The sequence below is a fragment of the Lolium perenne genome, chromosome 4 (genome assembly GCF_019359855.2).
Source record: "Lolium perenne isolate Kyuss_39 chromosome 4, Kyuss_2.0, whole genome shotgun sequence".
NCBI lineage: Eukaryota > Viridiplantae > Streptophyta > Magnoliopsida > Poales > Poaceae > Lolium > Lolium perenne.
The window spans coordinates 378,652,734-378,679,148 of record NC_067247.2 but is presented as its reverse complement, the minus strand read 5'-3'; the positions used below and the strand labels follow the sequence as shown (position 1 = coordinate 378,679,148).

At 47.0% G+C, this 26,415-nt stretch overlaps 1 protein-coding gene and 1 pseudogene across 2 annotated transcripts; both read right to left on the bottom strand.

Moving 5' to 3' along the window:
- Window positions 1–894: 894 nt before the first annotated feature.
- LOC127297188 (uncharacterized) lies at window positions 895–3,842 on the bottom strand. 2 transcript variants are annotated; one of them, XM_051327483.1, is made up of 2 exons: window positions 2,887–3,842; window positions 895–2,798 (listed from the first exon to the last, which is right to left on the bottom strand). In XM_051327483.1, exon 1 carries the CDS (start codon window positions 3,660–3,662, stop codon window positions 2,904–2,906), a length of 759 nt encoding a protein of 252 aa, XP_051183443.1. In that variant the 5' UTR covers window positions 3,663–3,842; the 3' UTR covers window positions 895–2,798; window positions 2,887–2,903. The 2 variants fall into 2 exon arrangements, with proteins under 2 accessions (XP_051183443.1, XP_051183441.1); XM_051327481.1 differs by having other exon boundaries at window positions 895–2,803; window positions 2,887–3,840.
- A 585-nt stretch (window positions 3,843–4,427) lies between these two features.
- LOC127348076 (uncharacterized) lies at window positions 4,428–25,118 on the bottom strand (annotated as a pseudogene).
- Window positions 25,119–26,415: the final 1,297 nt, after the last annotated feature.

Genomic DNA, 26,415 nt, shown 5'->3' with positions numbered 1-26,415 from the left:
TTAATCTAATACGCTTGCATAAACATCAGTTTTGGGCCTTTTGGCCAATCAGCTCAAGCAACCAATCCAATCAGGTTCCAGATAAAAATTCAGAATAAACATATTCTAGTAGATCAACTGGCTTAAATAGATGAAAACAGACAGTGCTTCTAAATACAAGCATACCAAGTTACTAACTGTATACAACAACTACCTACCGATTTCCTCAACCTATCTGCTCTCCATGCCCCAGCAGTACGGCACAGACGTCCCTCTCATAACTGAAAATCATGGATCCAAACTCCCAACACCAACACTGCAGAACAAAAATCCGAGATCCAAACCACCCCATAAACAGGAAGCACCGGATATACCCAACACACGATCAGTAAAAAAAATGACAGGAAATGAGTGCCCTGGCCTCTCTAGCCGGTGCCACTCGCTCCGCCAGGCGCCTTGCCTCTTTATCTATGCCAGAGTTCCTAGACAGACTACGGCGGAAACTCAACGCCCTGACTGAGCTGGAATGAAGCACAAGGTATAAGCGGGCACGGAGAGACAAGCGGGTATAGGAGAGCCCGAACAGGATTGAACGAGCCCGAAAATGACATCAAGATACACGGGCTTGTGACAATCGAACGGACAGAAAAACCAATGTTGGCGAATCGAAAAACAGCTAGCTGTAGAATAGCAAAAGTGAACAATTAAGTATGCAAGGTTCATTTGTTTCAATGTTAAATTTCTCGATCAATCAACAAGCACCGATGTTTATCTGAATGGTCTATCAAAGGAATTCAGAACAGTTCTTTTTCCTTTTTCACTGAGATGTGGTACTTCTGAAAGCAGAAGTAAAGGCCAAGTTAAACACTGTAACCAGTGTGTTCCTCTTTCTAAACCATGAACAGCTAAACACGGTGGAGAAAAAGATCGTGTGAATACATGTAGAGCAGCAATCTGAATCAGGCCCTGGTTGATGTCCCATGGGAAGTATGTTAGCAATCCTGTGCAGATTGCAGCAAGACAAGCACCAGCAATGATAGTACACGTGGACAGCACATTTGCACAAAAGCAGCGGTCTCCATTCATGGAGTTCCAATATTCTCATTCACGGCCTTCCGGATAATTGTAGCAGTGTCCCCAAAATTCAAGGCAACTCCCTATTGTCACACCAGAAACGATAAATAAATGATAGCTGATTGTGCTAAGCAAAGCAATCTAAGGGGAAAGCACATGTTCAAGGGTACTTTAATTTGACAAAATGACAGGCAGAACGAGTAAAAAATCAGTAAAAGTTAGCTAGTTCTCTGATGGTGCATGAAGTATAGAAACTCCGTACAAGATAACCAGTCAGCTAAAAAAAACATGCATGGACAATTGCCACATATCCAGAACAAAGATGACAACACCTGAAAGAACAATATCCAAGTTGATCACTCATCTAACAAGCTAAAACAAGAACTATTATCTAATCCCTGTTGTGTAGGTTAGTTGTATAATTTTTTTGTCATCAATATAACCATGGTGCACCAAAAACACTACACGTATGACAGAAAGAAAGAATACACAACAAGCAAAGAGAAAATAAGCAATGTGACAATGAGCGAATAAGTATCCAAGGTTCATTTATTTGAATGTTGGGTTTCTCAAATAATCAACAAGCACTGATGGTCATCTTAATGATCTATCAAACGAATTTAGTAAAATTGGTGAAAACTAAAGACAACCAGCCATGCACCCTCTACAATAGAAAGAAGTTTTTCAAAAAATTTAACGTGAATGTTGATATTAGCAGAACCAAAAGCCGAGTTAAACATCATAAATAATTTATATCCGTTTTTTAACCAAGAAACAACACAGTGGAGATTGTTTTGTGAATACTTGTAAAAAGCAATTTGAATCAGGGCCTGGTTTATGCTCCATGGTAACGATGCAGGTGGCGTGGGTATGGGATGACCGTCTCCTGCCTAGTCTTGGCCACCAGGACTACATGTGATTAGCGGGACACATAGTCCCATGGGTCCCGTTGGTTAATTCGTTGTATCTCTGCATGTGCAACCAATCGCAGAGAATGGAGTGCCCACATCATTGCATGCAACAGCCCCATTTGCTCCATACAACCAGTCTACTTGCATGATTCAGCGAGTCAGCGGTATGTCGGGATATATGGACCACGCCACCGATCCTGCCGTGCCAAAGCGGGATTAGATGATTTTTCTGGTGGGTCAGGAGGCGGGTTTGCTGGGTTGACCCATCCCACTTTTACTTTTACTCCATGGGAAGCATGTTAGCATTTAGCAATTGAGTGCATCTTGAAGCAAGACAAACATCACTAACCATCAGGTGGGGATCCTCCCCCCCCCGGTGAAAGCTTCAAAAAAAAAAAACATCACTAACCATGGTGTGTGTGAACAAAGTACTTGTGGAGACGCGCCATTCATCGAAAGCTGAAATAGCTCATATTTATGTGCACACAGCAGAAATGCTAGTAGGAAAGGAGCGTGATATATATAAACAAAAAGTACCAAATTTCTGTAGTATATATAAACATTTTTGCAGGAAAAATTGCTGCAATCTATTGGAAACCATCTACCTAAGCATTGCTGGATTGGCCATGACACTGAACACCAAAACTGCAAAGCATAAGACACACCGATAACATGAGTGTAATCCCTTAAACGATACTACTAAGTACCAACGTCAACATTCCCATGGCTATATCTACCTAGTAATCATTTAAAAGGCAGGCCCTACCAGAATAGTCGATTCAACAACATACAGTGACAAAGTCCAAGGCAATCCAGGTGAAGAGTGCACCCGTGCTGCCCTGCACCGAGAAATTTCATGCGGTGAGACAAGTGAAAGCATCAGAAATGTGAAATTCAGGAGAAGAGAAATGCAGGACTGTACCAGGCAGCCAGGGACTGCTAGATAAGCCCTTTCTGACGGGCGAGCGCCAGGAAGTCCTCCACGGCATCCTGCTTGCCGCTGCTGGCGGGAGCGGTACCAGCTGCAGTGGTGGTTCTGGTAGGGATCATGAGCACCGCCCTGACGAGAGGATCGACATGGACCGGTTGCTCTGGTTGCGGCGGCGGCTGCTCTGGCTCTGGCTGTTGCTCTGGTTGCTGTTGTTCGGGGCTCGGGGTTGGGGTACGGATCCTGGCGCCCCTGACCTTCCTGGTGCAAATCCTAGGCTTGCGGCGCGGATTGACGGGCGCCGCATCGTCGTCGGAGGAGGAGGCAGGCGCAGGCGAGTGGGGCTTGGAAGAGGGAGGCGCAGGCGACTGGGGCTTAGAGGAGGGAGGCGCGAGCACCGCCTCGGCATCGTCGGAGGGAGGCGCGGGCGTCTCGGACGGAGTCGGGGTGAAGGGGAGGGTGCACATGGTGACGGTGTCGTCTTGCTGCTGGGTGGCATCCGGAGGGGTGGAGAAGACCTCCTCGTCGTCGTCGGGGGCTGAGGCGGGGAGGCCGTTGTCGCCGCCGAGGAAGGGGGCGTTGGCGAGGATCTCCTCCTGGGAGGCGGAGATGTCGCCGCCGCACTCGAGCGCCACCCTGTCCATCATTGAATCGACCTTGGACGCGGAGGCGGCGGCGGCGGCGACCATGGTCGGTTCGTGGTGCTGCGGTGGCGGCGACGGGCTGCGGGTGTGTGGCAGCAGCGCTCTGAGGAGGAAGGGAAGCCGCATAGGTGAGCCGCGACCCGTCTGGACGCGTCCGCCGCCGACGGAGGGGAGAGGCGCGCGCCGCCGCCGGCCGCCGCGTCGAGGGTTGAGTTAACAGTAGCGCTACAGCATCAGAGGCAAAGCTCGGGGAAGAATGAAGGCGGATGGGAGGCCCAGCAAACCGTCGACACAATTATCGGCCGGTAACTGGTTGTAACGGCCCACTTGGGTGCTGCTGCTTATATATGCTCAAAAGAAGAAAAAACTTGGGTGCTGCTGCTACCTGATTCCACACCAGCAAGTTTCTGAGATTCATACCAGGGAACGTCAAAAAAGAATAGTTAAGCTGACATATTACCTGAACAAAACAAGAATGTCTAGAATTTTCATCTTCAAAAAAAAAAGACAAGCGCACACGAGTGTGCGCATGCCACGCCACTGCAGCATTAGCAGGTACATATGCTAGTCAGGGCCAAAAACGAGGTGTCCATGCCGCAACGAGCGGTGTTGGGCCTGCATTCAATGGCGACATGTGTGGTCGACTCGGTGGAGAGGAGTCTATGCTAGTGGAAAGCCTTCGGACATGCGCGTGCTTGAGCGGCCTGGTGATCTAAATATAAATACTATACCAACATTTTCTACTGAGTGTATTAAAACTAATTCCTCTCTTCATTAGGCTACGATACAAAGTTGAAATGAAGTGAAAACTGAGTCATGTAGGTCAAGAATTTCTTCAACTACATTGCGGTGGAATATGGATCATAAGGATACCATGCATCCCATTTCAAACTAGGAACGGAAGTGAATCATAATGGGAGGACTTGTCACCAACCCCTCTGTAAATTTCTCAATACATGAATCCTTCTCCTCGTTGGTCCGTGGATACCTCGATGTGTAAAACCCGACACCATGTGCAACACATCTCTCGCACGCCTTACTGTCGTGTAGAGAAACTTCATTGACCCTCACCGCGGCTTTCATTACACGCGTGACATATCCCATGAAGTTGTTATCGGGCTGAAAGCCGAAGATCGTGAGCTTGCCTAGATTGGCATGCTTGAAATCAGAATCGCATGGTTCCCACTTGACATCCGTTTTCTCATAGAGCTTCCCATGGCTATGATCCCATACCGTGATACATAACTCTTCTAGATATGGTGCAGCTTCAAGGATGAACAATGTCCAAGAGATGCCACATTCTTCATGAAGATTATGAAGATTCACTATCCGTAGTTTGCTGAGCACAGGTGAGAGCACTCTTGGGCTCTCTGGTCGCACCCAAATCTGGCACGTCAAAGAGGAAAGGTTACAAATGGTGCAAAGCTGCAAAAACTGAAAGTCGCGAGCCATCGAGAAGACTCGCTTAAGGTATTAAACGGCTGCATATAAGTTCCCTCCATTTTAAAATAAGTCTCTCAATTTGTTCTTGATATATGGATATATATCTATAACTAAAATAGGTCTAGATACATCTTCCTGTATGTAAAATCAAGACCCATATTTTAGCACGGAGGAAGTACCGTCATAAAGTAGTGAGATTTGGTATTTTAACAAAATGTACTGAGATAGGATTACCTTTTGACTTTCAAAATCTAGATGCAGATCGCGAATGGTGGGCACATTAGCAAGAAGCTGGCTTAACCGAAGAGTCGTGCTCGAAATAAACACTTTTGCTATTTTGCACTCGGTTGTTTTACAATTCGGCATCACTCGAATATATGTACGGCAGAGATTCCATCTGTTTCTTCCCTTGTTCGTCTGTGTTGTGTGCACGGGTTTTTTGGTTTTTTAGTTCTCCGGTTTTTTGTTCTCCGGTTTTTTCTCCTGTTCCCCTCACGGTACGAGGCCTAACGGCTTATTTCGCTTTTCGTCCATTCCCCAAATCCGAAGTAAGAGAGACTCGAGAGACAGAGAAGCGGCGCGGAAGGGAGGAAATCGCCGCCGGCAGTCGGCAGTGGGAGAGGAGCCCGTGCGTTGCGGTCGAGTGCAGCACGTTGCGCTCTCCCGCACCGTGCGGGGAGCTGGCATGCGGAGGTAGTCTTCTTCATCGTCGCTCGTCGAGCTCCACTGCAAGGTAAGCTCCGTGTTCATCCATGGCGAACTGCTCCATGACTTCATGTAGATTTTGTAGTGTTCTAGGGTTTTGTTGCGGGGGGCTGGAGTGGGGAGGTAGAGTGTTTTCGTCAGGCTATTATCCTGGACCTGTGGATTTGATGTTCATGAGCAGTGCATCATTTTTGTGGGGCAATTTTCCCCCAAATTTTTTCGTGGATCTGTGTATTTTATTCATGAGCGGGACAAATCCAGTACTGGGTCAATTTGTGTAGGTTTCTGGTGTTCTATGTACATCGATCTCTAGCGGGATGACTCAAATTTTTTAGGGGGGTGATCTTGGAAGCACATGATGTGGTGTTCATGGGCGGGACGAATTCCAGCTAGTGTCCCTCCGCTGCTTGTCTGTAGCACCAAATCTAGTAGAATGATTCTGTCATTTCAACTCCCTTTCAACTTTGTGAGCGATTGTTTATGTAGTGTCCAGTGTGTAGGCAGTTTTTGGGTTTGTCCCATGTAATTTGTATGCATATAGGATATGCAGTGTATATGGAGTACGCTGTGTATATATATGCAGTGTATATGCATATATGATGAGTGGTATGTACATTGAATTTTTTGTAGTTTGCATATAGGATATGAGCAGTGCGGAACGAATTTTCGTGGGTCATTTTTGCTCCAATTTTTTTCGTGGATCTGTGTATTTTGTGTGAATCCAGTACTTGGTGTATTTTGTGTAGGTTTCTGGTGTTGTATGTATAACGATCTCTATATGGATGACTCCATTTTTTTAGGAGGTGGTTCTCTTGTGTTTATGCGGGATGAATTCAGTAGTGTGTGTAGCCATCTACTGTAAATTGCCTACGTATCTGGATTCCACAGTTGCTTTGTTGTGTCTGTAGCAACAAATCTAGTAGAGGTTTTTCTCTGGAGCAAAATGATTCTGTGATTTCAACTTGTGAGAGAGGACCAGCTTGTATATGGAATGTGTTTGGAAGCTACTGGTATATTTTGTGTATGGAATGTGTATGCAGTATGTAGGCAAAGTGTATTTCGATGTATATATAGGACGTACATGTAGTGTGTATGTAGTTGAAGGGACGAAATCGCCGCCGGCGGTGGGAGAAGAGCGTGTGCGGTGCGGTCGAGCAGTACATTACACTGCGCTCTTCCGCACTGTGGGGTGGTTGGGGTGCGGTGTGGCTGGGGGTGCGGGTGGTTGCGCTCTTCCGCGTCGTCCAGCTCCGCTCGAAGGTAATCTCCGAGCTCATCCATGGCTAGTAATCTCCATGTAGATTTTGTTGCGTTCTAGGGTTTTTGCTGACCTGTGTAGTGGTTTTCATCCGGCTAATTTCGTCGTAGAGTTGTGTAGTTTGATCTTGAGCAGGGCGACATCGTGGGGCAAATTTTCCCGAACATTTTCCCCAATTTATTTCGCGGATCTGTGGATTTTGCTCTTGAGCGGGGCAAATACAGTAGTCTCTTCTGTTTGTGGGAGATTTCTAGTGTTATGTGTGCAAGGATCTCTAGCTGGACGGCTCGAATTTTTTCACGTGGATGTGATGTTCGTGTTGTGTTGGAAAGCTACCAAAGATTTTTTGTGATTATAGGACACTCCCTTTATAGGATGTGTGAAGCTACTGCTAGATCTAGCATTTTTAGCTAGATTTTTTTGTTATATCTTTTGAGATGCTTAAAAGAGACTTTCTGGGTAACTCCTTATGGCAATCCAAAAAGGAAATGCATTGTGTTTTGATCATTCCCTTGCTTCAGTTTTCTTGTTCTATTGGAATTTTGTGATTGTATTCCATTATGGTGGAGGGATTGATGGTTACCTGTGCTTGTAGGTTACAAGTGATCAGAAGCTACCATCTCTTTATCTGCTTGACAGTATAGTCAATTTTTTGCATACCTGAGGTTAGTCTCTTTAACCATTTTCTGCTTGACAGTATAGTCAGTTTTCTTATGTGTGATTCCTATATAGGATGCATGTGCAGTGTATATGCATTGTATATATGCATTGTATATGCAGTGTATATGCATTGTGTATGCAACAACTATGCACTGTATAGTGTATATTCATTGTGTATATGCAATGTATATGCATTGTGTATGCCGCATAGGATGCATATGTAGTGTATATGCAAGATGTATATGCAGTGTATATGCACTCATAGGCATATGCAGTGTACATGCACTATATATGCAGTGTATATGCATTGTATATGCAAACGTTCTTCCTCATTGCGGTGGTACGCTCCCGATGGTGCCCACTCCGCACCTAAGCACCAATAGTGAGATTTTAGCCGCAATTAGTCTTGGTACATCATTTTTCTCACTGTGTGTAGTTGCAAAGCTATCGACAATTTTAGCCACAGTAGTGAGATGAACCAGAGCGCTACTGTTGTTTGCATCTTTTTGCATACTTGCTACGGCTCCAACCGAACCTGAAATTTTAACCATGCACATATACTGATAGCTTTGTCATCTTTCAACTTTCCACATATATACTGATAGCTGCTTGTCATTTTCATTTGTCATTTGACCAGATCTAGGAATGTATATGCACTGTAAATGTAGTGTATATGCTCCGTATATTTAGTGCACTGTGAGCATTTATACTCCATGTACAGTGTATATGCAGTGTATATAAGATGTATATGCAGTTGGTGTATGGAATGTATATGCACTGTATATGCTCTGTATATGAGATATATAAAGATTGAATATGCTATGCAAATGCAGTGTATATCTGCAATTTATAACTTAATTTATAACTTATTTTTCCTCATGTTGCTGCAAAATTTAGTCCATGAAGAATTTCTATCAGGATGATTACATGTTACTGATTTCAGTGTTGGACAACATCCAGTTCTTCCTCATGTTAATGGTTTCCTCATGTTACTGATTTCCCTGATCTATGCAGGAGGAACAGATTCTGGATGAGCAGGAGGAGCAGATTCTGGATGAAGAAGCAAGACAAGTAACAACAGAGAGAAGAAGCAACACAGCCACACAGGTAACAACAGATGGTCGTGGTACCTGGCTTAGCTGCTGGTTGTTGTCCAACCCAAATAGTGGATCACCAGGTTTGGTTCTTCCATCTCCATCATCTTGTTCCATCTACACCATTTAGATCTGGAGTTTTCCTTCTCTTCTCCCCTCTCCTGTGTTGAGATTTGGAGGGATGGGTGTAATCTGTTTTCTGGGAGAGATGGGAGCGTCCTGTTGCCTTTTCTTGCCATGCAAGAAGCTGGTCACGCGATGCAATGAGCGGGAGTTGTTGGTTTTATTGGTCAAAAGATGTCAGGGAACGACCGGTAGAAGCCAAACACGCCCACTTTTCAGGATTTTTTTGGCGCAGGGACCACGACCAGCTGGCGCTTATTTATTGGAGCAGGAAATTCGAGTGATGTTTAAAAAGAAAACACTCGGATGCCAAATAGATAGTCCCAATAAAAACAGCGTTAAAAAGGCTAAGCTTGGAAAGCTGCGGGACGAAACCAAAAACTAATTAAGGGATTTCTATCATGATCCCAATAATCACATGTCATCCGTTGTAGCTTGGGCAGACGGCAGAGTTCCACAGTTTCGTATTCCCCGTACTCGATCTTGAGCTCCACGAGTCGATCGTGTTCAAATTTCAGCGTCGAGCCTATCCCCGCGTCGCAAAAGTTGAGGCTCAGGTACTCCAGCCTCTTGCAAGTGCCGAGGATGTTGGGTAGGTCAGACTCACCGAACCTCAGGTTCTGTAGGTCGAGTAATATGTGAGGCCAGCAAACGCGTCCTGGCAGTCGGCGAAGAAAGCGTTGAGCTGCTTCCCGAAGCCGAGGAGATCGGCCGGAGTGCAATCAAAGCCGTTCTTCTCCGTCAAGATCTTGAACTGGACCGTGCCGAGCTTCTGCGTCGCCATGGTGTGGGCGACGGATCTGCCGATGGAGAGACAGTTGTCCAATCTAAGTACGAAGGTCAGGTTTAGGTCGTGGATGGTGAGCTGTGGAGGCCTCGTGCCGAGGATCTTGTCAGTCAGATCGGCCACGGCGCGGTTCGCTTGGAGCATGTCGTCGAATTCGAGGTCGGTGGGATCGATGTACTCTCCCCAGATGTAGCAGACGTCGATGGCGATCCGGGAGAGCATGGCAGGGAGCTTCAGTAGATGGTTCGACAGGACGCAGGCCCTGACGGCGTCGAGCGTGCCCACCCTCTCCAGGATGTTTAGGAGGAAGGCGTCGGGCAGCTCGCTGAACCTGTCTCTGCAAGAAGCATCTTCCTCTTTGTTGCAGCCTAGTAATTTCTGCAATCCTTTCACCAGGTGACAAGGTATCAACTTGTCAATGCCTATGGATTGTAGGCTAGGGTTTAGTCGGAAGTAGAGGGTAAGTAGATCTCGAAGGTTTCAGCCGGAAAGTACTCGACGAATATGAAAACTAAGGTTTGCAGACAATGATTCCATTGATTCTTCGTCCCTCGACTCCCCCTTTATATAGGAGGTGGAGCCGAGGGATTCGTGCTATACAAGTTTACAGAGTCCGGGACGGTTTCTAACTCATCCCGCCAGATTACAAACAACACTTCCTATTACAACTTATCTTTCCTTAGTAAATCTTGGGCTCCCGAATCTTCTTATTCTTCGGGTATTGGGCCTCCAGTAAACCCCGGGTACCATCTTCGGCAGGCCCATTTGGGATGCCTATGTCAGTAGCCCCCGAGATTTTGCTTGAATCGTAGAGTCAGGGAAAATCTCCACTGTTTACTTTTATTCGGAAGCTTTAACTTTTTTATACTTCTTCACATAAAATTCTATATTGTACAGGGATAATGGTAGTTGGGGCTAGTTCATCTGACGGATCAGGTACTAGTTAACTGCTCTAGTGGCAATCCGCAAAAACCTACTTCAAAATCACGTCCCTGGACATGATCTCGGGATACTGGTGTAAACTTCGACAGGTGCCGCTTAAGGTCTTACCATTCTGTCGAGTCCCAGTCGAATTTATCGGGTACCTAACGCGTCCGTTAGGATTTTTCTTCGCATCTGTTGATACGGATAAAAGCAGCAGAGCGCAGTCTTTGGCGATGCCACGCCCAGCAGAACGGATCTGGGGTCTTACCTTCGCAATTTTGCGGCATTCAGAAATTGATCGCAACTTCGGCGTTCTGAGAATATATTGTCGAGTGCTTTTCCGGCTTTGGAATGGCACATTTTATCGAGTCAAATATGACTTATATTGCTATCCCGATGGGAGTATATGTAGAGTTAACTATAACTCGAAATATACTCTCTTGCTTTCTATTTTTCCTTTGTTAATTTCATCGGGCACGCGAACAGGCGTTCCGATGGGAGTAACTTGAGGCTACAACCAAGAACTTGTGCTTGGTTGTAGGCTCAACATTTTAATCCACCTTGTCGCTATATTTTCATTACTTCCCAATATGATCTCTTTCTTCTTCTCTCTCTTTTTTTATCTCTCGGGTGCGCGAACAGCGCTCCCGATGGGAGTAGCCCCCGAGGCTACAGCCAAGAACTTGTGCTTGGTTGTAGGCTCCCGCGATTTCTATATTTGTCATACTCGAAAATTTACTTTTTTCCGAAGTAGCCCCCGAGCATTTGGGCAAAAACTTGTATTTGATCAAAGGCTCCCGAAGTACTGAATAATTCTTTCTGTCGCCACTCTTCCTTAACTTTTCTTATCGACATGCTTCCCTTAACCAAATTTACTTCATCCCTCTCGAATAGTCGTGATCTTTCTGCCCTGTGGGTCCATTGCTTCCACCACGTTAACACGTCGTGCAAGTGGGGGACACACGTCCTCCGCTTTTTCTGGCGCACGTACAGTAACGCCTATCTCAGTAAAAATACCTTTTTACCCTTGTATCTAGATGATCTATTCTCACCATACGATTTCTTCATCCAACGGCACCTTTGCTTCACCCGATTCTTATATAAACCTTTCTTCAACCTCCGTTCATCCCTCGCTTGCGCCGCTCACTGTTCCTCTTCGCAAAACTTCTCCTGCGCCCAATCTCTCTCTGATTTTCCGCACTCACACACATTGCTCTGTCATTGCCATTGATGCCACCGCGCGCGCGTCTGACTCGCCACAGCACTCCGGAATCCAAGATGGCCGCCGAGGATCTTGAGTGGGAGAGATCCAAAATCTCCAACCAAGACACCAACATGCTGAAGAGGCTTGGCCTCATGAAGAAGGAGGACGCCATCCGCTTCCCTAGCGAAGAAAGCTACCCCAAGCCTCCAATGGAGTATCGGGTTAGTTTTGTTGATCATCTCATCCGCGGCCTCTCGACCCCAATCCACGATTTCCTCCGCGGTCTTCTTTTTGTTTATGGGATTCAATTGCACCAATTGACTCCCAATTCCATCCTTCACATTTCTATTTTCATCACACTTTGCGAATGCTTCCTCGGAATCCCTCCCAATTGGGCTCTGTGGAAACGCATCTTCTGCCTTCGCCGCAATGGCTCCCACAACGTCACTTATAACATAGGTGGCGTTGTTATCTGTGTTCGCACTGATGTCGACTATTTCGACGTCAAGTTCCCTGATTCTGTCCAAGGATGGCGCAAAAAGTGGCTCTACATTCACGAAGAAAGCGCCAACTCCGTTGAGCACAACATAGTTCCTTTCGACGGAAGTGCCAAAATTCAGCGCCGCCGCTCCTGGGATGCCGAAGCTTCCGAGGAAGAGAAAAAGGCGACAGAGGCGCTCATGTCTCGTATTCGCCAGCTTCAAAATACTCGAGGCAAAGAGCTTTCTGGTGTTCAAATTACTGCCTATTTCCTTAGGATTAGAGTGCAGCCTCTCCAGGCTCGCAAAAATCCCCTTTGGACATATTCTGGTAAAAATGACGCCAACAGAATCTCCGGTGATCTTTCCACCAAGGACTTGGAGAAGTTGATTCGAAGACTTTCTCGCCTGGGTAAAGACCCAATTCCTTCCTCTTGTCGCGTGGAACCGTACAGCGCCGCCAATCCACTCCCCGAGGTATTTTGTCTTGCCGAGTTTTTTACCTTATTTTGCACTTTCTCTGCACCTCATTACATTGTCATCTCTTTTAATTTTCCTTCTGGTCACTATTTTTTACAGAACCATCCTATCATGACTTCCCTTCCTCCTCTTCCGGAGGGTGGAGAAGTCGAAGAACAGGCCATCGTTGCCGAAGATACTCAAGGTTCTGCTATTCGTGAAAGTGAAGTCGCGGGTTCTCACAAATCTGCGGCTTCTCATGAAAAAGAAATTGAGTCTGAAGCCAGTGAATCGACGCAATCCCTTCCTCCTGCTGTTTCTCCCAAGAACAAAAGGAAAAGGACTGATGTTGAAGATTCTGGCACCTCTAAGGCTGAAGAAGTTGTTCCTTCTCATCCGAAGGCAACTTACGATCTTTATGCCGAATCCCTCATCAGCTCGTAAGTCGTCTTTATTTCTCTCTATTTTTGTACTCGAAATATTTAGCTTGTCTTGCTTTTCATGCTGCCGATTTTTTGATTATTAGCGATGACGAGGAAGAAGTTCCAACTACTGACGTGGCTCCTCGGACAAGCACGTCACGTACTGTACTTGCCTCAGACACGCTAGTTGAAGGAGAAGAAACTTCGCCTCCTCAACAAAACGTCGTCACCACTACTCCGCCATCAAGCCCCCTTGCTCCTTCACCAAAAAGGGCAAGGGTTGAAAAGATTATTGAACCTGCCCCTCAGTTGTGCGGTTAAAAACTCTGCTCCTAGATGATGTAAGCTTGTCGACATCTATATTTTCCTTATTTTGTTTTTTCACACCTTTTCTCTTTTTCATGCCGATGGTTTTCTTTCTATGTTCACGTTGAACAGCCTATGATCAAGGATCTTCTCCGCATCGGTTCCCAATTTGTTGGGTACCGTGAATACGCTAATAGAGCCGAAGGTAACGACTTTTGTACTTGCCGTTTTCCTTGATTTTTTACTCTTGGTGCTTGTCGCGATTTTTGACCTTTCTCCTCTCTTTTTTTTTATATCTCGACAGAGAAACTTGCAGAGGCTAACGAACGCGCCGACGCACTTTCTCGAAAACTTGAGCAAAGTGAGGCGGCTCGCAAGAAAGCGGACCTCGCTGCTAGCAAAGCCAAGACCGAAGCTGATGAAGCCAAGGCGAAAGCTGCTGGTGTCGAGGAACTGCAGAAAAAGCTTAAGGATGCTACAGCTGCTTTAGATGAGCACAAAGCTGCGCAAGCTTCTCGTGAAGAAGGAATCCTCAAGCGCCTGAAGACTCAGAGTCGCCGTACTTTCGGTAATTTTACTGCTCCCTTCTATTTTTAGGAAAATCTTTGTTTCTTGTCTTTTCACTAATACTTTGTTTCCTTGACAGTCCAAACAAACCAGGACTTTGACCTGACGAATCCTGTCGATGATCCGGTCCTTGACGCACTTTCCTATCTGGAGCTTCATGGGTCCGAGATTCGGGAAGGTGTATCGAATGCTAATGCAGTATTGTCGGCATTGTTCCCCTACTTCTTCCTGAAGAAGGAGGAGCCTGCGACTTTCCTCAACCTTGCCAAGATGTTCAATACACCGGAAGACCTTGGACTGAAGATGCGCCAAGAGAATATGAAGGTTGCCGTTGAAAACACTGTCGCCTTGGTTGCTGACAGTCGACAGACTATCGACTGGATGAAAGTTGGTGACACCGAGCAAATAGAACAATCAAGGTGGAAGTCGCTGATCAAGGCAGCCAAGCCCAACACGAAGAAGATCTTGGCCTATCTCGGGATTAAGCCAGCGTCGACTCCTAGCTCGTCAAGGCCGGAGGTCTAGTTGCATGCCTCTGTTTTTCTTTGTTTCTTTTGCTTTTGTCGCCAAAGTAGTCGTTTAGCGACACGTATTTCCTTAGCTCCACTGTAATGCCCTTGTAATTATTCCAAGAGATTAATGAAAAATTCTATCTTTGCTTGTCGTTTGATTTTATCCTGTTTATATTTCAGTTGATATTTGATAACTATACTCCAACTTCCGCTCCTTCCAATGTGTCGCCTTCTTCTTCTCACGCGAGGAAGACTTTTGCTGATACTGCACCTGTCGACGATACCTTGTCGCAAGAACTGGACGAACTTCGACAGCAGCTTCAGTATGCAAAGAAGCAAACACTTGTGATGATGGAACAATCTCGCAAGTCATCTGAAGCCGAAAAAGTTGCTCTCCAGCAAGCTCGCGAGGCCGTGGCTGCCAAGGAGTTTGCTGCTTCCGAGGCTGAAAAGGCGACTACTCGAGAAAATTTCATGCTTGAATTAATGAATGAAGCCAGTGCAGATATGTCGGGTATGCCTGTTTCATCCTCTGATATCTTTCATCTTTATGCTATTGTCTCTTAAAGGTTTCCACTTCTTTGTTCTGATAGGTGCCTTTACTGATGCTGCTGCCGAGGAAGAGAGAGTAAGTGCTAGGACAAACCTCCTTGTTAATCTTTCCCTGGATCATGGTTCTTTGTTTTGGGCTACCCCGGAGAGGACTCGCCAAATTGTCAGATTTCAAGATCGCACCTCTCAAACTCGCGATTTCCTTGACTTCTGTACCAAGACCTTGTCCATGGTTTACAACTCCATGTTTCCTCGGAACGTCCAACCAAAAACTCTTCCTGAATTGATGGAAAGGTTTAAGGATGCTCGCATTATCCATGATTTTGTCAAAGCTCAACTAGTAGTCGGCGCCGCATTTGCTCTTATCATGCTCCAGATCTGCCACTCGAAACTTGACCTTGCCCAGGTTGTCGAGAAGGTTCACCAAAAGGTAAAACGTCGGAGAGTTGGTGTTGACAGGATTAACACGAAGGTTACGCCCATAGCCGAAGAAATGATCGAGGACCTGCTTCGGATGGATGCCGACTTTTTTGCCGATGGCCATTATGCCGATTTTCTTGGTGCTGCTCCTGAGGAAAACAGAGTTACTCTTGATGACATACTGAATCAAGACTAGTTATTTTCTTCTTGTAGATATTTCTTCTTTGTAATCCATGACTATATTGTAAAGCAATCATTATATTTCTCTGTTTGTCTAGCCCCCGAGTGTTTCGGTGACTTTTTACTATATTTGTATATTTGCGAGGTTTTAAACCAAGGCATATATATATTTAAGGTGAATATGAGCCCCCGAGCTTTTTGCTGAGTACTATTTTGTATTTTTATTGACTCACGAGGTATTTGAATACCAAGGCAAGGTTTTTCTTTTGTCGATGAACTATATTGAAATTCGTCGGGGCAAAGATTTTGGTCGTGTCGATAAAGAAGAAAAGTTATATTGTCACTATCTTTATTATATTGCAGCACCGCGAGCCCGCCTCATTAAAAACCTTCTCCGGCCCCACTCGGTGCCCCGAAAAAGGAAAAGAGTGCGTCTGAAAACTCGCGGGCGTTTCAGTACATTGAAGTTTTACAAGGACTATATTTCGACTCTAGGCGTAGAACCGCCTAAGTTGCGCCACGTTCCAGGGGTTTGGCTCCTCCACCCCTGTCTTCTTGTCCTTTATCCTATATGCTCCTCCTCCGATTACTTCCGTGACGATGTAAGGGCCAAGCCATGGTGACTCGAGTTTTTCATGACTTTTTTGCGTGAGCCGAAGAACTAGGTCGCCCACCTGAAAAGATCTTGGCCGCAAACGTCGACTGTGGTAATTCTTCAAGTCCTGTTGATATTTGGTTACCCGAGATAATACTTCATCTCGAGCTTCATCAAGTGCGTCGACGTCGTCCTCTAGCGCTCTTCTCGATGTTTCTTCATTATATTCAGCGACACGTGGAGAGTTGTGCTCTATCTCGATTGGTAGTACTGCTTCGCTCCATGAACCGGAAAAACGGAGTTTCTGCGTTCTTTGTGTTTGGTGTTGTTCGGATGCTCCACAACACGCTTGGTAGTTCTTACGGCCGGGTATGTCGAGCTTTTTCCAGTGGTCCTAACAAGCGCTTCTTAATGCCATTGCGAGATGATACCATTGGCTTTCTCGACTTGCCCATTGGTTTGAGGATGTGCAAGCGACGCAAAGTTCAGCTTGATACCCACCTCTTCGCAATAATCTTTGAATTCATGGGATGTGAAGTTATCGCCGTTGTCCGTGACGATGCTATGGGGCACTCCAAATCTGAAGACGAGGCCTTTTACGAATTTTATCATGCGGATGCTCCATCTGGTGAATTTATCGGCTTCGCTTCTATCCATTTTGTAAACTTGTCGACAGCTACTAGCATGTACTCCTTTCCTCCTGGCCAAGATTTGTGTAACTTACCCACCATATCAAGTCCCCATTGAGCAAAGGGCCATGACAATGGTATTGGTGCTAGCTCTGCTGCCGGAGAGTGAGGTTTTGCGGCAAACCTTTGACACGCGTCGCAAGTTCTTACTATGTCCTTGGCGTCCTCGATTGCTGTCAACCGAAGAGAATCCTGCTCGAAAAACTTTGGCTGCGATAGCTCGACTACTTGCGTGGTGGCCACATATTCCCTCGTGTACATCCTTCAGAATTATTCTTCCTTCCTCTGGTGTGACGCACCTTTGCAAGACGCCTGAAATACTTCGTTTATACAATTCTCCCTTGACCACCGTGAAAGCTTTGGAGCGTCGAATTACTCGCCTTGCCTCAACTGGATCGTCGGGTATTTCTTTCCTCAGGATGTATGATATGTACGGCTGCATCCACGGTATCTGTATCACCATGACCAGGTCCTGATCTTCTTCTTCGTCCTCTTGCTTTTCCTTGGTAGCCCCCGAGGGTTTCTTCTCTTTCTTTTTTGATTTTGTCGACTTAGTGGATCTCTCTGTTATTTCTTCCCAGAATACACCTGGCGGGACTGCAAGGCATTGCGACCCGATGTTTGCAAGAACATCGGCTTCGTCGTTGCTCAATCTGCTAATATGGTTTACTTCGCATCCATCGAACAACTTCTCGAGTTCGTTGTATACCTCCTTGTATGCCATCATGCTATCATTGACTGCATCGCATTGGTTCATAACTTGCTGTGCCACCAGCTGTGAGTCGCCAAAGATTTTTAGTCGAGTTGCTCCGCAGGCTTTCGCCATCTTCATTCCATGTATGAGAGCCTCGTATTCTGCTTCATTGTTAGATGCGTTAGGGAACATCATCCGAAGGATGTACTTCAACTTGTCGCCTTCAGGTGATATGAGTACTACTCCTGCGCCAGCTCCTTCCAGTCTTTTGGACCCGTCGAAGTTCATGGTCCAAGTTCTCGATAAATCTGGAGGTCCTGTATTTTGCAACTCCATCCACTCTGCGATGAAGTCCGGCAGTATTTGCGATTTTATTGCTTTTCTTTTTTCATACGTGATGTCCCGAGGGGAAAGTTCTATTCCCCAAAGGGAGACACGACCCGTAGCTTCTGGGTTGTTCAGTATATTTGATAAGGGAGCTTCATTGACCACTATGATCGGATGTGCCGAAAAATAGTGGCGCAATTTTCGTGCTGTCGTGAATACTCCATATGCTATCTTTTGGTACTGCGGATACCTTTGTTTAGATGGTGATAGAACCTCGCTGACGAAGTATACTGGCCTCTGCACGCCGTGGAGTTTTCCTTCTTCTTCCCTTTCGACAACTAGCACCGTGCTCACCACTTGTGGTGTGGCTGCGATATATAGCAGGAGGGGTTCCCTTTCTTTTGGTGCCACCAGAATTGGCGGTGTCGAAATTGTGCGCTTCAAATCCTCGAAAGCTCTGTCGGCTTCTTCGTTCCACTGAAATTTATCTCCTTGTTTTATCAAAGCATAGAATGGCAGTGCCTTTTCTCCCAGCCTAGCGACGAATCTACTCAAAGCTGCGACTCGCCCCGTTAGCTGTTGTATCTCCTTCAACTTTGTTGGCTTCCTCATTGTTACGATAGCCTGTATTTTGTCGGGATTTGCTTCAATCCCTCTTGCTGATACTAGAAAACCCAAAAGTTCTCCTGCTGGGACGCCAAAGGAACATTTCGTCGGGTTCAGCTTGAGGCAGAACTTATCAAGGTTGTCGAAGGTTTCCTTGAGATCCTCGATCAGCGTTGCCCCCTTTTTTGATGTTATGACGACATCATCAATGTATACTTGCACGTTCTTCCCAATCTGTGTCGCCAAACACTTCTGCATCATCCTTTGATATGTTGCTCCCGCATTTTTTAGACCAAAGGGCATTGTTCTGTAGCAAAACACGCCGTAAGGTGTAATAAACGCGGTCTTTACTTCATCATCTTCTTTCAATCTGATCTGGTTATAACCAGAATATGCATCCAGGAAGGAAAGACGTTCACACCCAGCCGTGGAGTCGATAATTTGATCGATCCTCGGGAGGGGAAAGTGATCCTTTGGACAATGTTTATTGACACACGTAAAGTCGACGCACATGCGAAGGACCTTAGTGTTTTTCTTCGGCACCAGCACAGGATTTGCTACCCATGTGGCTTCTGTGAATATCTCTTTGATAAAACCAGCTTCTTGTAGTCGATTAATTTCTGACAGCATGGCTTTGCGGTTTGGTTCCGAAAAACGTCGCAAAGGTTGTTTGATTGGTCTCGCTAGTGGATCCAAGTTTAGGTGGTGCTCGGCAAGTTCCCTGGGTACTCCTGGCATGTCAGCTGGACACCATGCGAAGATTTTCCAAAGGTTTCACGGAGGAACTCGACGAGCGCGCTTTCCTATGCGATATCCATGTCGTTTGCGATAGATGTCGTCTTTTTTGGGTCTGTCGGGTGAATCTGCACCTCTTTTGAATTTTTCTCGGTACTGAAAGTTGATTCTTTGTTTGGCCTTCCAACGTCTGGCAGTACGTCGTAATCAGTCATGCTTTTTGACGCCAAGTACTCAGCTTGCATCCCGAAGGTTTCTGACAACCGGTGGAAATCCTTGTCGCATTTATCGGCTAAGGCAAAGCTTCCTTTAACTGTGATTGGTCCCTTTGGTCCAGGCAATCTCCACAACAAGTATGTATAGTGTGGCACTGCCATAAATCTAGCATATGCTGGTCGTCCCAACAGAGCGTGATATTGCGATGGAAAATCCACGACTTCAAACTCGAGCCTCTCGATTCTATAATTTTCTCGGGTCCCAAACTGAACGTCGAGATTGATCTTTCCCAATGGATAACTTGGTTTCTCCGGTGTGATGCCGTGGAACCTTGTGTCTGTTGGTTTCAAGTTTGCTAAGGATATGTTCATCTTCCTCAATGTATCTGCATACATAAGGTTTAAGCTGCTGCCGCCGTCTATGAACACTCGAGAGACATCAAATCCCGCGATAACTGCTTTGGCGAGAATAAGTGCTGACTGCCCTGGTCGAGGAACTTGCTGCGGATGATCTGCTATTGTGAAGCCGATATCTTGTCCTGACCAATTAAGGTACTCAACTGTTGGTGGAGGCATTTTCTCTGCCATAAACACCTGTCGTGAGATTACTTTCTGAGCTCTATTGGACGGCCTTCCCTTCTGAATCATCAACACTGCTCCATTGGAGTTAGGATCAACATAAGGTGGTGGTGCAGGTGCTGCCGCTATTCTGAGCTGATGTCGATTGTCATCTGTAATCGCGGGAGGAGGCGGCAAGTGAATCTCGCTTCTGGGTTCTCGAGGATTTCTCTGTGCTGCCCGCGCATTAGCGTTCTCTGCATACCGCAACATTGCTTGAAAATTTCGACAATCCTTCTGCAAGTGCCCTGACTGTCTTTTTCCGTTCTTTGTCGAGGAAAAATGCATCTGGCACGGTCCGTTCATCATCTCTTCAGGGGACACGAAAGGTCTTGGGAACCTAGGCCCGCTATTTTGCCTGTTGCGTGAATCATCCCTGTTATCACCTCGCTGCTCACTGCTTCTCTGGTAATCATCTCTGTTGCTTCCTCCTGTGTTTGTCCGAAAACCTGCCGAAATTTGTCCTGGAGCGTCGTAGTTCTGGTACGTCCGAGGAAATCTTCGCCTCGGTTGATAGTTTCGACCGCGGTCCTCCTCTGGCGACCTGTGTCGTTTGTTGTGGACGGCATCTTCTCCGTCCGCCCATTTGTTTGCTATCTCCATTAACGCGGATACTGTCTTTGGATTGGTCCTTCCCAAGTCTTCGACGAAATCTCCACGCCTGACTCCTGCGACAAACGCATCTATTGCTCTCTCGTCAGATATATTTTCTGCCGAGTTTTTAATGATATTCCACCTCTGGATGTATTTCCTCATTGGCTCATCTGGCTTCTGTCGACACGCTCTCAACTCCTCTAACGACGCGGGTTTTTTGCACGTGGATCTAAAGTTCTTGACGAACACATCCTCGAAACTTTCCCAGCTGTCGATGGATCCTGGAGCGAGTTTCTTTATCCAAGATCGTGCGGCTCCACTCAAATGCACCTGGATACTTTGCATGGCTGTTGCCCTGGTTCCTCCTGTGAGCTTCACCGTCTCCAGATAGTCGACTAGCCAATCCTCTGGATCTTGAAGGCCGTCGAACTTCTTGAAATTATCGGGTAACTTGAATCCTGAGGGGACTCGAGTTTTCCGGACTCTCCTCGTAAAGCATGGCAAGCCACACATATCTTCATCGGTCAATTCCGGAGATTGCCGATGATCCCTTCTGCTTTGCCGCGCTCTGTCGACTCTTGTCTGTGCTGCTGTGTCTCTTGCTCCACTTGGCCCTTCAGGTGCTGCCGCTGTTGCTGCTGCAGGTCGTGGACTATTTTGCCTTGCCACTCCTTCGGGAGGCGTTGATACAAACGCTGTCCCCATAGCTCCAACTCCTGCTACCGCCATATTGTACAATGTTTCCCTTGGATCACCTGGAGGTGGTTTAGACGCAAGGATAAAAGCATGTGTCGCCATATACCCAGCCTCTGGGGGCGTAGGGATGATGTTTCCTCGGGTATCTATCGACATGAAGGACATGTCGAGGTTCTGACCAAGTGCTCTCTTTACGCCGGGTATGTGTTGCAGCCTTGATCTTGCTCTGTTCCGCGCCTCCCGGTGGCTATCACCCGTAGTTCTAGATTGTCGACTTAGATCTGCCCTTCTCTCGCCGGATGCGAAGCTGCCTCCTTTCTCTGTTCAACTCAGGTATCTGTTTTTCCAATTCCACTGGCAGCTCGTGCGAGCCTATATTGATATGCTTGCAATTCTTCCGGTGTGGCTGTGGTAGCCATTGGTTCTGTGCCGTTCATAGCTCTCGCGGCTCGTCCCACGCTGCTTGTGAAAGTTGAACTCTATCTCGCGGCTCTGGCCCGACGTATTTGTTGCCCAGGCCTTGTCGCAGATTGGAGGGATCGACGTATGGATTTCCCAAACTGTCGAAAGCCTCAGATGTCTCCTCTTGATCTTCAATGGCGTAAATCTGATGATACTTTGTACTCAGATCTACGTTGGGTTTGGTGACATCATCGTTGAGATTGATGAAGACCTTGCCCACTGTGAGAGATTTGTCGATGAAGTTGTAACTGTCGACATCGCTTGAGCCATCGCTTATATATGAGTCCGCAGATGACTCAAACGACATGTCGTTGAAGATCTTGGCGAGTTTCTCTCTTGCTCTGGTGCTGACGTAGCGTGTCGCCGAGGTTTCTTCTTCTCCTAACTCGGTTGACGATGCATAGTTTGAAAAATCGGAATCGACCACCGACGATCCCGACGAAATCGGAATCTCGACACGATACGATCCTTCCTTCTCGACGCGAAAGTGAAACCTTCCGAACGTCATCTCCATGGGCTCCGCCAGATACGCATATGCATCCAAACGGGAGGGTGGGTGAGGAACAAAATCGACAAGACCAGCAGCGATCTGTTTACCTCGATCCATTGTGTTGCTTGCGGTTGACGATGTCGAAGATCTTGAGCGTGCCATCGAGATCAGCTCCTTACGCCTCTAGTTCCCACAGACGGCGCCAATTGACAAGGTATCAACTTGTCAATGCCTATGGATTGTAGGCTAGGGTTTAGTCGGAAGTAGAGGGTAAGTAGATCTCGAAGGTTTCAGCCGGAAAGTACTCGACGAATATGAAAACTAAGGTTTGCAGACAATGATTCCATTGATTCTTCGTCCCTCGACTCCCCCTTTATATAGGAGGTGGAGCCGAGGGATTCGTGCTATACAAGTTTACAGAGTCCGGGACGGTTTCTAACTCATCCCGCCAGATTACAAACAACACTTCCTATTACAACTTATCTTTCCTTAGTAAATCTTGGGCTCCCGAATCTTCTTATTCTTCGGGTATTGGGCCTCCAGTAAACCCCGGGTACCATCTTCGGCAGGCCCATTTGGGATGCCTATGTCACCAGGATTGCGAAAATTCGCTTCTGAGCTCGTGTCCAGATGCTCCTGATCCCAGGACCAATCACGCTAGGCGTTGTCAGCGTATTCAGCTGTGTAGCTCCTACGTATCTTGTTTATTGAACAGTACATGGCTCCATCTACGCAGGGCTAATCAATACATGTGGCTCCGTTTCGGCCCGCTAGTACTTGACGGTCGAATCTTTCTTGTTCCCTCGTGTTCACCAATCTGGGACGCCGTAAAGCCACGCAATTAATTCGCCGTCTTCTCTCCATGACTATGTTTCTTCTCGGAGTTTAATCTGATACTGTACTTCAAATCCGGGATTTCTCCAACAGTTCGATCACTGGATTTAGCCTTTGGCCGTCTGGTCAGTTCGTCTGCCTCCGCAACAACCACTATCGATTTAGAACATGTACGGTAGCACGTGCTCGATTCCGGCCGGCGCACAGTTCGTCTTCCTCTACGATGGCTGTCGATCTAGCGTGAACATGTCCAGCAAGCCATAGAAGGCCGATCTGGCTTTTTCTTTGATGATTGAATGCTGCTAATATTTGACTTTGACTGAGTAGGTACTATGCGTTTATCATTTTCCTAATCAAAGTTTATCGTGTACTCGCAGCTGGTTAGTGTAAACAAACCATGTTGTGGCATTTGTTCTCTTGGTCATGTTTTTGAGCATGTCTTTACCTTTTCTTAATCGCAATCTCATTGACATATTGGCACATCAATAGGTGCTCTTGTACATGCATTAGAACATCTCCAACAAACGCTGCTGCAAATTACGGCGCAGCCTTTTGCGTTTACGGTGCTGGTTTCTAAGTTTTACGGCAATAACGACGGTTGCAGCATTTTTAGATGGTAAAAAGACCTGATGGAATTTTCGGAAGTTTTCTGGATGTTGTACTTTTCAGCGCCACATCGACACAAACACTAGTCCACATTAAGAAAGTAGGGTAAACAACATGATGCTCAAAAAACCTGATGGAATTTTTAATGAACACTCACACTAGCTCAGAAATTCAGAAACCATAGTAGTTCAGAAAACACTCGACACATGGAGAACTACTCCCAATCCCTGAGATTGTCGTTGTTGTTCGTAGCCTCCTCGGTAGTATAGATGTAATGGAGCAAACGATCATCGTTGGGCCCACATGCTGCGCCTCCAAGAAGGACTTCGCTGCCATCTTCTGCTCCCCGCCCGCTTCCGCACTACCTTCTACTCCTTTAAAAACTCATTTTCCGCCAACACGTCTTACGGGTGGTCGCGGCGCCACTGCTCCATCCCGTCCGCCTCGGCGATGGTGAGGCGATATAGCGCCCGACGGTGGCGCTGCTCCTCGCGCGGGCGTAAGCGCGGCTTCAGCACCACCATCTCGCCCTCCGCGAGCGACTGCACGTCATCGAAGTTCTTCAGGTCACGTTGCACACGAATGAACCATGACGCCACGACATTATAGGCTCTCGCGGCCTCTTCCTTCGAGACGAAGGTGCTGAGCCAGTGCGTCGGTCAGCCACCGATATTTTAGCGGCGTAATAGCCTGTCGGCTGCAGGCTGCAGGCGCACGCTGTGGAAGCCATTGGCGCTCAACAGACTGCGGCGGCGAGGAGCCATCTTCGGTGGTGGCTAGGGTTTGCCGAATCGGCCGAATTCGGCACATCGTTGGTGGGTAGTGCCCAGATATACATAGGGGATGGGCTGTGGTGGCGGGATTCGACGGTCGCAAAGTGTGGTCGAATGCGGAGGGGAAATTTCAGTGGTCATTTTCTTTTGCGTGGAGCGGCTGGATATGCGGCGCCGGATAGAGGTTTTTTGGTCATGCCCAAAATTTTCACACTCAAAAAAACCGATACCCTGCATCCGTAGAAGCATTCCTGTGCTCTAAAAAGACATTTTCCGGCCGCGCCCTATTTTGCAATGTCTGTTAGAGATGCTCTTAGCGAATCTAGGTCGGAGCACATGTACCTCCGAGTCATGGCGACCGCATAGCTGTGGGCTTCCTCCTCCGCTGCCCAAGCCTGACGGCGCTGGGCGTCCCCAGCTAGGGTCTCGAACGATGCGAGCTGGTCGCCAGCACGCACTTGAAGCGGCAGGGTACGTCGTCGCTGTAGGCGGCGGCAATGTCGTGGATGAGGGCGTCCGTGGGTGGGGCCGCCGGCAATGGAGTGTCCGCCATCGCCGTCACCGGAGGGTTCGTTTTCTTGGTCGATCCAGACATGATCGGATGAAGGCTTGGAAGCTAGAATTGTGTATAAATGGTGAATTGGTCGATGGAAGACAAATAGTTTGTCCTGATTTTTTCCCCAAGATCATTACACAGATTATTTGGTATATTTGGTAAGTGATTAGCATTTTCAGTCTCTCAACTAAAATGGTGGAAGTACACATGTTGTACCGCCGGGGTCTGTACCACCCGCACACGGCACACGGGATTCCCCGTCAAACTGTCCCATCGTACCCCCTGTAGCATACATGTATCATCCTGTTCCTCCATTTTCTGTCTTTGGTATGAGCTCTAAAATGGCCTAACTGGCCCACATGCCCAGAGCAAACGTGAGGTCCAGAAAACGAGCTCATTTGAGCTCGGGACCAAAAATGCCATGTCCCCAGGATTGACGTAGAGAACATTACTAGGCTTTGTTGGTTCGACGATGGAAGCACAAGAGAATTAGCGAAGCAGCAGAGCCGATGTATGCTACGGTTGCGACGGCGACCCTTTTTTGTTCTCCAGGAATTAAGTTGATCGCCTTATAAGAGGGGGAGACCGTATCATCCGATTCCGTATCGGTTCCTCGCATGAAACTTCTCGCGCCGACGCAGTACGATTCCTGGTTGGTTTCGACTAGTTCAGAGAATCTCTGCATATCATAGCGGAGGCTCACTAGTGCCATCGCGCTGCCGTGTGTGCATCTCATTGCACGCGACGCAATGACGGATGGAGTGCTGGAATTTGCTCAACAATAACAAAAAAAACTTGAATGCAACGATGCTATCCACTCTCCGTATCTTCGCTGTGTTCCATACACACATCTGAATCCGTTCAACCACTCCAAAATGCCGCCTTTTTACTTTCCATTTTGCGTTCTGCAGATACCTCCAAAATCCAGTGACCGAGCCATACAATTATTCATTGCCACAATGGACAGGCTTAGCCGCGTCCTGCGGCACATGCCTATGTTCTTTGCTAGATTTCTACGAAGCTGAACGTGCTCACCGAGCTACATTTTCTACAGACATGATTCCAGAACCATATGCTTGAGCTCGCCGACCAAGCCGGCGGCCGGTGCGTTTGAGACAAAACAATGCGGAACAGCCATTCCAGTCGATCGATCGATCGCCCTAGCTACCAGTGCGTGGGTACTTAACTAGGCTACTTAACTAGTTCTTCTTTCTTAAACTAGACCGGCCACTTGGGAATCACGGTTGAGTATGGTACCCGTCTCCACCCTATTCGATTGCGTATGCATAATCCA